The 12,032-nt window shown below is 40.3% G+C and overlaps 1 protein-coding gene across 3 annotated transcripts in view; it reads left to right on the forward strand.

Moving 5' to 3' along the window:
- Window positions 1-12,032, forward strand: part of prpf40a (PRP40 pre-mRNA processing factor 40 homolog A) — a 101,037-nt gene that overhangs the window by 3,932 nt on the left and 85,073 nt on the right. For 2 of the 3 annotated variants that reach the window (XM_068035316.1, XM_068035318.1), the window contains exons 2-4: window positions 10,166-10,243; window positions 10,334-10,474; window positions 10,601-10,684. In XM_068035316.1, coding sequence (XP_067891417.1) covers window positions 10,166-10,243; window positions 10,334-10,474; window positions 10,601-10,684 — 303 coding nt within the window. Of the gene's footprint in view, window positions 1-9,873; window positions 9,953-10,165; window positions 10,244-10,333; window positions 10,475-10,600; window positions 10,685-12,032 lie in introns of all 3 variants that reach the window. The other variant, XM_068035317.1, reaches the window with a different exon arrangement.

The following is a 12,032-nucleotide window of genomic DNA, read 5'->3' on the forward strand; positions in this document are numbered from 1 at the left end:
CTGTACAGAACCTTAGGGCACACTTAGAATATTGCGTGCAATTCTGGTCGCCACACGACCAGAAGGACGTGGAGACTTTGGAGAGGGTACAGAAGAGGTTTACCAGGATGTTGCCTGGTCTGGAGGGCATTAGCAATGAGGAGAGGTTGGATAAACTCGGATTGTTTTCACTGGAATGACGGAGGTGGAGGGGCGACATGATAGAGGTTTACAAAGTTATGAGTGGCATGGACAGAGTGGATAGTCAGAAGCTTTTTCCCAGGGTGGAAGAGTCAGTTACTAGGGGACATAGGTTTAAGGTGCGAGGGGCAAAGTTTAGAGGGGATGTGCGAGGCAAGTTCTTTACACAGAGGGTGGTGAGTGCCTGGAACATGCTGCCGGGGGAGGTGGTAGAAGCAGGTACGATAGCGACGTTTAAGAGGCATCTTGACAAAGACATGAATAGGATGGGAATAGAGGGATACAGTCCCCGGAAGTGCAGAAGGTTTTAGTTTAGACAGGCATCAAGATCGGTGCAGGCTTGGAGGGCCGAATGGCCTGTTCCTGTACTGTTCTTTGTTCTTTGAAGTTACTTGTGGGAGTGGTGTAAAAGCCACCTAACATTAACCACACTGGGACAGGATATAAAGGAAGAAATAATGGCAGCTTGTCAGAAAGGTACATGGATAATTATGGGGAACTCTAACCTACGTATAGACTGGAAAAATCAGATGGACAGAGGTAGCCTAGATGAAGAGTACATAGAATGTTTTTGGGATAATTTCTTTGAACAATACGTTCTGGAGCCAACCAGAGAGCAGGCTATACTAGACCTGGTGTTGTGCACGAGATAGGAATAATTAATGACCTCATGGTTAAGGCGCCCCTCGGTAGCAGTGATCATAATATGATTGAATTTTACATTCAGTTTGAGGGAGAGAAGAATAGGTCCAAGACTAGTATTTTAAACTTAAATATGGGCAATTATGAGGACATGAAAGCAGAGCTAGCTAAAGTGAGCTGGCATATCAGGTTAAAGGATAGGTCAATAGAGATCAGTGGCAGACATTTAAGGGGATATTTCAGAATACATAGTAGATACGTTTCAATGAGAAAGAAAAATTCCAAGGGGAGAACCTGCCATCCGTGGTTAAGTAAAACAGTTAAAGATAGTATCAAACTTAAAAGCCTATAATTGCACAAAGATGGGAGGCAGGTCATAAGATTGGACAGAATATGAAAAAACAGCCAAGAAGGCCTAAAAGATTGATAAGGAAGGTAAAATTAGAGTATGAGAGAAAGTTAGCTAGAAATATAAAGACAGATAAGAGTTTCTACATGTATTTAAAAAAAGAGTTAACAAAATGAGCATTAGTCCTGTAAAAAGTGAGTCTGGGGAATTAATAATGGATAATAAGGAGATAGCAGATGAATTGAACAGATATTTTGCAACAGTCTTCACTATAGAGGATACAAGTAACATCCCAAAATTAGCTGTAAGTCAGGAAATGGAAGGGAGGAACTCAAGAAAATTACAATCACCAGGGAAGTGGTACTGAACAAATTGTTGGAGCTGCGGGCTGACAAGTCCCCGGGTCCTGATGGACGTCATCCTAGGGTGTTAAAAGAAGTCGCTAGTGAGATAGTTGATGTGTTAGTTTTAATTTTCCAAAATTCCCTAGATTCAGGAAGGTTCCGTTAGATTGGAAAATAGTGAATGTAACTCCTTTATTCAAAAAGGGAGTGAGACAGAAAGCAAGAAACTAGAGGCCAGTTAGCTTAACACTGTTTTAGGAAAAATGTTAGAAGCTATTATTAAAAATATTATAGCAGGGCATTTAGAAAAATTCAAGGTAATCATGCAGAGTCAACATGGTTTTATGAAAGGAAAATCCGGTTTAACCAATTTATTGGAGTTCTTTGAGGGAGTTACATGTGCTGTGGATAAAGGGGAACCGGTGAATGTATTGTACATAGATTTCCAGAAGGCATTTGATAAGGTACCACATCAAAGGTTATTGCAGAAAATAAAAGCTCATGGTGTTGGTGGTAACATATTGGCATGGATAGAAGATTGAGTAGCTAACAGAAAACAGAGAGTAGGCATAAATGGGTCATTTTCTGGTTGGCAAGATGTAACAAGTGGTGTGCCACAGGGATCTGTGCTGGGGCCTCAATTTATATAAATGACTTAGACGAAGGGACTGCAAGTATGGTTGCTAAATTTGCTGATGACACGAAGATAGGTAGGAAAGTAACTTGTGAAGAAGACATAAGGAAGCTGCAAAGGGATATAGATAGGTTAAGTGAGTGGGCAAAGATCTGGCAAATGGTGTATAATGTGGGAAAGCGTGAAATTGTCCACTTTGGCAGGAAGAATAAAAAAGAAGCATATTATCTAAATGGTGAGAGGATGCAGAGGGATCTTGGTGTCCTAATGCATGAATTACAAAAGGTTAGTATGCAGGTACAGCATGTAATTAGGAAAGCTAATAGAATGTTATTGTTTATCACGAGGGGAATTGAGTACAAAAGTAGGGAGGTTATGCTTCAGCTATACAGGGCATTGGTGAGATCACATCTGGAGTACGGTGTACAGTACTGGTCTCCTTATTTAAGGAAGGATGTAAATGTGTTGGAGGCAGTACAGAGAAGGTTTACTAGACTAATACCTGGAATGGGTGGCCTGTCGTACTTGAATCTACTGGAATTTAGAAGAGTAAGAGACGACCTGATTGAAACATATGAGATCCTGAGGGGTCTTGACAGGGTGAATGTGGAAAGGATGTTTCCCTTTGTGGGAGAATCTCGAACTAGGGATTACTGTTTAACAATAAGGAGTCACCCAATTAAGACAGAGATGAGGAGAAATTTTTTCTCAGAGGGTCGTGAGTCTTTGGAATTCTCTTCCTCAAAAGGCAGTGGAAGCAGAGTCTTAGAATATTTTTAAGACAGATGTAGATAGATTCTTGATAAGCAAGGGGATGTAAGGTTATCGGTGGTAGGTGGAAATGTGGAGTAATCAGTTCAGCCATGAACTTACTGAATGGTGGAGCAGCTCGAGGGGTCGAGTGGCCTACTCCTGCTCCTAATTCATATGTTTGTAAAATATCACTAGAAGCAGAGTAATGGATGAGGTGAAAGTTGATGGGCAGGATGTCTTGGAAAGGCTGATTATGCTTAGAATGGATAAGTCGCCTGGTCCAATTGGCTTGCATCCCGGTTTGTTAAAGGAAGAGGGAGTGGAGATAGTGGAAGGGCTTGCCATTGCTTCCCTGGGTACGAGGGAGGTGCCAGAGGTTTGGAGAGTGACAAATGTGACACCCTTATTCAAGAAAGGGTGTAAAGACATTCATAGTAACTACTGGCCGGTCAGTTTAACGTCAGTGATGGGCAAGGTTTTAGAAACAATAATGGGGAAAAAAATCAACAGGCACTCAGAGAGGTTTGAGTTGATAAGGGAGAGCCAGCATGGGTTTGTTAAAGGCAGATTGTGTTAGACTCATCTAATACGTTTTTTTTGATGAAGTAACAAAGAATGTTGATGAAGGGAGAGCAATGGATGTTGTCTATATGGATTTTAAGAACGCCTTTGACAAAGTACCATATAAAAGGCTGGTTAACAAAATAGATGCTCATGGAATAGGAGGGTCAGCATCATCTTGGATTAACAAAAATTGGCTTAGAGACAGAAAACAGCAACTCATGGTAAATGTTTATTTTTTTAGACTGAAAGATGGTAGACAGTGGTGTTCCCCAAGGTTCAGTGTTTTTTTAGTTACATGTAAATGATTTGGATATTGTAATAGCGAGTAAAATTTCAAAATTTGCCGATGATGCCAAACTTGGAGGTGTGGCAGACTGTGATGATCCTAATCGATTGCACCAGGACATAGATAGGCTAGCAGAATGGGCAGGCAAGTGACCGATGGAATTTAATGCACGGAAATGGATAGGGAGAGGCAATATAGACTTAATGGCACAGTTCTGAAGAGTGTAGAGGGACAGAGGGAACTGGGAGGGGGTTCAAATTTTTAAAAATTTGTTTCATGGGATGTGGACGTCGCTGGCAAGACCAGCATTGGTTGCCCATCCCTAATTGCCCTTGAGAAGGTGGTGGTAAGCTGCCTTGAACCGCTGCAATCCCTCTGGGGTGGGTACACCTGCAGTGCTGCTAGGGAGAGAATTCCAGGATTTTAATCCGACGACAGTGAAGGAACGGCAATATATTTCCAAGTCAGGATGGTGTATGGCTCGGAGGGGAACTTGAAGATGGTAGTGTTTCTACACATCTGCTGCCCTTGTCCTTCTAGGTGGAAAAGGTTGCGGGTTTGGAAGGTGCTGTCAAAGGAGGCGTGGTGAGTTGCTGCAGTGCATCTTGTAGATGGTACACACTGTGTGCCGGTGTGGAGGGAGTGAATGTTTAAGGTGATGGATGGGGTGCCAAGCAAGGGGGCTGCTTTGTCCTGAATGTTGTTGAGCTTCTTGAGTGTTGTTGGAGCTGCACTCGTCCAGGCAAGTGGAGAGTAATCCATCACACTCCTGACTTGTGCCTTGAAGATGGTGGACAGGCTTTGGGGAGTCAGGAGGTGGGTTGCTTGCTGTAGAATTCCCAGCCTCTGACCTGCTGTTGTGGACACAGTATTTATGTGGCTGCTCCAATTATGTTTCGGGTCAATGGTAACTCCCAGGATGTTGATAGTGAGGGATTCAGCGATGGTAATGCCATTGAATGTCAAGGGGAGATGGTTAGATTCTCTTTCGTTGGAGATTATCATTGCCTGACGCTTGTGTGGCACGAATGTTACTTGCCACTTATCAGCCCAAGCCTGGATGTTGTCCAGGTTTTGCTGTATCTGGACACGGGCTGCTTCAGTATCTGAGGAGTTGCGAATGGTACTGAACATCATACAATTATCAGTGAACATCCCCACTTGTGACCTTATGATGGAGGGCAGGTCATTGATGAAGCAGCTGAAGATGTTGGCAGCTCCAACATCATCAGGAGCTGATGTTCCTCAGGACACTACTCTGAGGAACTCCTGCAGCACTGTCCTGGGGCTGAGATGATTGACCTCCAACAACCACAACCATCTTCCTCAGTGCTAGGTATGACTCTAATCAGTGGAGAGATTTACCCCAATTCCCATTGACTTCAATTTTACTAGGGCTCCTTGGTGCCACACCTGGTCTAATGCTGCCTTGATGTCAAGGGCAATCACTCTCACCTCACCTCATAGATCTTTGAAGATGGCAGGACTTATTGCGAGAGCACTGAGCAAAGCATATGCGATCTTGGTCTTCATAAATAGAGGTATCGAGTACAAAAGCAGAGAAGTTATGCTGTACCTTTATAAAGCTCTGGTTAGGCCACAACTAGAGTATTGTATTCAGTTCTGGTCACCATACTTTAGGAAGGATGTGAGGGTCCTTGAGAGGGTGCAGAGGAGATTTACCAGAATGGTTCCGGGGATGAGGAATTTTTTTACAAGGTTAAATTTGAAAAGCTGGTGTTGTTCTCCTTGGAGCAGTGGAGATTGAAGGAAGATTTGATAGAGATGTACGTGATTATGACAGGTTTGGATTGGGTATAAAATTTGTTCCTGTTAGCTGATGGTACAAGGACTCAAGGACATCGATTTAAGATTTTGGGCAAGAGCTGCAGGGGGTACGTGAAGAACTTTATTTTGCGGAGTGAGTGATAGCCTGGAGCTCACTGCCTACGAGTGTGGTGGAAGCGGAGAAGATAAATAATTTCAAAAGGAAATTGGATAGGCACTTGAGGGAAATAAACTTGCAGGGCTAAGGGGATCAAGTTAAGGAATGAAACTATTGGATTTCTCTATAGAGAGGCTACATGGACTCGATTGGCTGAATGGCCTCCTTCTGTGCTGTTATGACTCTGACATCCAGTTGATCCCACTGCTGCATCCAGGACTCAATTCAAAGTGTTGTTCATTAATTGTGAATAACTTCCTGTGTATGTCCTAAGTTGGCCATTACTACTTTACAACTTTTCTACTCTCACAAGCAACAGAGACGATTTGGACCAAGATGTAATTGTTTGATTTAATGTAATTTTCAAATTATACTTGAAATATCTCGCATGCATCAATAAGATCATCTGAAAATGCAATCAATTTGCATTGCGTTCCTGAGTCCAAGTCATTGTTATAAATTGCAAACAGTAGCAGTCCCAGTACTTTTCCCTGGGGCACCCCACTTGTACTCCTCCAACCCACTTTGACATAATGTCCCTGACAAGTACCCATTTTCTACCCATCAGCCTTTTGCTATCTATACCCAAGATTTACCATAGCTTTGAGACTAATATTTATTTGGGATTGTTTTTCTACACCATCTGGAAATGTATGTACAATTTTATATGGCTTAGCACTTAGAATGTCACTTCCTTAAAGAAATTAAGGAGGTAGGTCAGGCAGGATCTACCCCATAATCAATCTGAATACTGTTTACTAAGGTGTTGCATACATAGCCTTCAGGTTTATTTCTGATAAATTCAATTATTTTACACATGTTTGAACATGGAGACCATATTTGTCAGTTAGTATCTGCTAGTACCTCCCCAGTCTCCAGTGACTTCTTCATGGAACCTGTCAGAGCCTCACAAATCTTCTGAGTCTCCTTCATTCATCATTCAATGAAACATTAAACCAAGGCCCTCTCTGCCTCTTCAGGTTGACGTAAACGATTTCATGGCAATATTTGAAGAAGAGCAGCATCCTGGGCAATATTCATCACTAAAAACCTAATATCACATGGCTGTTGGTATGACCTTGCTGCATGCAAAATGGCTGCTGTATTTTCCTACCTTAAAACAGTGACTACATTTCCAAAGTTCTTAATCAGCTGTAAAGCACTTTGGGATGCCTTGAGGAGTAGAAGTAGGCTATTTAGTCCCTCAGGCCTGTTCCACCATTCAATTAGGTTATGGCTGCACTTCAGCTCATTTTCCTGCTTTTGCTTCATATCTCTTGATACCCATACCTAACAGAAATCTATATTTCATCCTACAAAGCTCTAATTGTTACAGTATCCACAGCCTTTTGAGGAGAGTTCTAAATTTTGTGACTCTTTGTGTGAAAAGGTTCTTCCTGATTTCACTCCTGAATGGCCTAGCTCTAATTTTACTCTAATTACTTTGACAAAGATTATGTCCTCTTGCTTCCCTGGTTTCTCTGTTTCTACCCTATCAAATCCTTTTAACATTTTAAACACCTCCATCAGATCACCTTTCAATCTCCTATACGAGGTAAGTTTATGAAACTTGTCTTCAATTCAACTCTCTAAGCTCTATGTAAATCTCCAAGGCCAATATCCAATCTGAGATGTGGTGGCCAGTACTGAATGCAGTGCTCCAGTTGGGGTTTGACCAAGGCCTTGTAAAACTAAGGCATAACTTCCTTCTCTTTGTATTCCAGCCCCTTTAAATGAAGGCAACACCCTGAGAATTCAGGGCTGTGGATTTGCTGTTTATTTTTAGCCTGTCCAGAACTTGCATCTCATTTATACCAAAATTATTAACTCCCCCCATCCCACCTCCCCGTTTACCTGCCTTCCCTTGTGAATAATTGGAGGTAGTTATCATTCAGTGCTTATTATCATTTAGGTAATTGGTGGCTGTGCTTTTTAACTTTTACTATTCACAGATGGTATCTTTTTAAACTCTGGTTCAGTTCACTGGCAGCATTTAAATTTTGGTCATCTCAAGTACTTTCAATTTGACTTTAATCAGCTGTCATTTGTGATGAATTTTCTTAGGTTTTCTTTCAGATTTAAGTTATTCATGCCGCCTTATGTTCACTTTTGTTTTTACCTTTTGATGAAGTTTCACACCTTTCCTGAGGTTTTGGAGAATTTACTTTCCAATACTGGTAACTTTCAATGAAATCTCTCATGGAATTTTTAATCTTCAGTTTTCCCCCCTCAATGTATTTGGATTTTATTCCAGATCTGGTAGCCCTCCTAAGATCGCATCACGTCGGTGTCCGGAAGTCTGTTTACATCAGTGCAGTGTAACCTGAGCTGCTTTAACATTGACCTTCGAGGGTTTATACACTGCCATTTGCCAGTGTGAGTCTTGTGTACCTGGAGCCAATCCCAGTGTAGTCTTAGCGAATCTAGCAAGTTTATTTTAGAGTCCCTGCTGGGTGCAAGAGACCCTTGATTTGGGAATCGGCGATATGCACCCTCGTTGGTTGGTGTAAAAGTGGTTCAGAAGGCTGCAAAGTACACTTAACATGTGAGGCCCTCTCTGGGGGTGGGCAAGCTTCCCAACATTCGGAGTATAGATCTAGTAGCTGACTTAAAGAGACCTATTTATTTTGATTAATTGAATTGCACAATTAGAAAATTATCAATTTAAGAATAATGTTTGGATTATTTGTGTGAGTTGATGCATATTATATGGAAAATTTTAATCAGTTTTTCATACCTGCACTTTATGTACTGATTACTGAAAGTAAAGCAGCTGTTATAAGCCAATGTATTTGATATATGTTACAATAGCGTGAGTAGGACAAGAGTGGAAAATTCTAATCTTTAGACTGGTGGGTATTTATTTAGTAATAGAAGGATATCTATCAATGTAAAAAATGTGTATTCAATCTCCATCCTCGAATTATTTGTCAGTTATGGTTTACAGGGTTTTGCATTAAGGCTATTACAATAAAGTGGTAATAGTTATTAATGCTTTCTTAGAATGCTGTTTAGTTTGGCCCTTGCAAGTGGGTCAAATTAAGTAATTGTTACTAGATGTAAAGTCCTTTGGTGTTTATGCATTTTTATTTAAAGCTTTTGTTGGTTTATATAGAATTAAATGTTTCAAATGAATATACAGTGCTTTACAGCAACAATGTGCAGTCATATAATACCTATAATATAAAAAATCATGCCAAGGCACTGAAGTGATATAAAGCAAAATGGACACCTGGCCAAAGAAGGAAAGATTAGGAGGGGTGACCAAAATCTTTGTCAGAGTAGTGGGATTTAAGGAGTATCCTAAAGGATGTTCTATTCCAGAAAGCCGGTGAAGGATAGAACTGGAACCAATCTTCACACACTTTTGTATTTATTTAGAGTTACACATTACAAGCATATACCTCCGAACCCAACAACCACAGTTTTAGTCTCTGTCTATTTATGGTGGGTGGGGGGGGTGGGGGGGGGGGGGGGTTTAAATTGAATGCCCACCACCTGCATACAATTAAACACAATGAACATAACAAGTTAAAAAAGAGAGGAGGTGCAGTGTACTTGATGAGCAATTGCAGGTCCAGATGAAAAGTTTAATATTGTCTGAATTTTGGTGTTTTCCAATTCTCTGCTGCTGCTGGGATATCATGAGATCATGTGATAAGCGAGATCTACAGTTGCTTGATTTTCATGGGGCTCACTTAAGTCTCCTGACATCTGAAAAGACGTTCTATTAAATATTACTTCGAGAAGAAGTTGCCAAATCTGAGTTCCAACCTCCAAACAAAAACAAGTTTTGAATCCAGAGTTTCTAACAGTTGGCTTGTTTATCTATTGATGGGTTACTAGGCTCCACAGCTTCATCTGTGTACCGATTATTTAACATTCTGAGTCGCGGGCTCAGAAACAGGGCTGTAGTATTACATCAAAAGCAAAATACTGAGAGTGCTGGAAATCTGAAATAGAAACAGAAAATGCTGGAAATCTGAAATAGAAACAGAAAATGCTGGAAATACTCAGGTCAGGTAGCATCTGCGGAGAGAGAAACAGAGTTAACGTTGAATCATGATAATGAACACAGACTATAAACCATCATATTTGAATGGTTCTTTGATTTGTTGCAGCAGTTAGATACCTTGAAAGTGTCTTTTGTGATTCTGTTTTATACCCAAAATGCAGGTTGACTGCAGCGCTTCATTGAGCCAGTCATTTGACTACCATTTTGGATTACAGTGGACATGTTGCACAGTAAGCTAATGTGGGTATTGCAGACTGATTACGCTAACAATAATGCGCATTTTGACTTAAAATGTCAATACATATCATTGAGACAAACAGTGATATAATCAGGCATAATCCAGTGAAACTGGTAAAAAAAAATGCCGATGTAATTTATGGTTTAAAAGTCATGCTATATTGATTTATTTCCCATATAAATGTGCATAATTGATCTTGTTTTGTTTTATATCAGTCAACATCAGATACATCAAATGGACCAGGACAACCAGCATCTTTTGGAAATGCCCCTCCCATGATTCCACCACCATTTGTAAGTAGTGATGCAAGGTGGTGTTAGCTGCAGGTTTTTTTTGCCTTTTGTAGTATTACTGATGAAATATATCAATGCCATTTTCTTAAGATGGGACCGCCTGGTATGCCTCCACCATTTCCACCTATGGGCATCCCACCCATTGGCCAGAGACCACCAAATATGCCACCTTTGCCACCAGGCATGATGCCACCAATGATTCCTCCAATGGCTGGACCACCAATGGGACAGGTAACTCTTTTTGTGGTAACAATGAATCACCCTGGTATGTCATAGTTGGTCTGCAAATTCAGTCGTTCTTTTGGTTAAAGACCTAAATATAAATGTTTTAATCCCTTTACCTATTATATTTTGAAGATGCCAGGAATGATGCCTCCCATGATGGCAGGAATGATGATGTCTCGTATGCCAACTGCCCCCATACAAGCAAGTGCACCTCCGGTAAAATATCTTTATTTTTGTGGTAATAAAAACAGAGAATGCTGGAAATACTCAGCATCTGTTCAGCAAGAAACAGTGTTAATGTTTCAGGTCGATGATCTTTCGTTTATTTCAGATTTCCAGCATCTGTAGTATTTTGCTTTTTATTTTTGTGGTGTTTGTTGATACCTTCTTCAAATATCTAACAAAATAAGAATGGTTATTTCTAGTCTTCATTGTGTTACTGTTGCTCTTTTAGTTGTATTTCTTTTGAAGACCTCTAAAGCCACTCGTTAAAGAATTCTGTGGAATTGTTCACCAAATATAGTATGGCCGTAGATTCACCTGACTCTTTGCAAATGTTCTTTTGCAGAAACAGTATATCTTCAGGGTATGTTTTAAGTGGGTGCGAAAAGATTTGGAACCATTGTTGGCAATAGGGATACTGGGAGGCATTGTGAAAATGCTTTAAGTGATAGCTTCCCGCTAATACCTTTTCAGTGCTCATACACCTATTATGTCAAGCTCTGCAGTTGAGTCCACCAGAAATAGCAAATTCTAATAAACATCTGTATAGTCATTGTGTTCACTTTCAATAAGTGAATCTCTTTTTGTGTACCATATGCAGTCTAAATTGCATCTTTTCTCTATTATATCACATGTGGCATAATTTTGTTTTGACAGCTAAAAATTAGAAGAAATAAACTGTATAAAACTATCATTGTTTTTAAAAAGTTTCCATTGCAGGTTAGGAAGAAAAGTTCTGCAGAATATTCTTACTAATTTTTGATAAATAACTGATGATTTGTGGAAGATATTACCAACAGCACTTTAGGTTACATATTGTTTCCTTTATTTCACCAGCAAAAGCAAGCAAAGTCTTCTTGGTACTTAGCTAATATAATATGTCTATAATATTTTGTACAGTTGCTCCCTGATTGAAATTATTTATTTGAAGACATTTGGTCTATTTTTCAACTCTAATCTTTACGAATCTTTATCTTTTATTTCCTATTTCACAATGGTCTGTTTTTATGTGGGCCTGATAACATGAGCAAGCATTCTGCTTTAAGACTTCCCCCTAGCTGCAATAGGGGTTCTCCTCTTCCCCATGCTTAATAGGTCGTTTCTCTTCCCTTTGCTTCGCTGAAGGTTCAATCCAACACACGGTATCTCCCCCTTTTATTCCACCTAGCAAGATCTTTCTCCTTGTGTAGCTAGCTGACGTATGTTCAGTAAGCCAGAAAACTAGAGTGCAGCTTCCAGCATTGCACTTCTTAAAAACAAATCAGATCTCCTATGTGTTAATCACTGATTCTGTTTTTGCTTCCTTTCTCCCCCAGCTCGCTTGCTTGCTTTCTCTTTCCCT

Source organism: Heterodontus francisci, chromosome 7, assembly GCF_036365525.1.
Source record: "Heterodontus francisci isolate sHetFra1 chromosome 7, sHetFra1.hap1, whole genome shotgun sequence".
NCBI lineage: Eukaryota > Metazoa > Chordata > Chondrichthyes > Heterodontiformes > Heterodontidae > Heterodontus > Heterodontus francisci.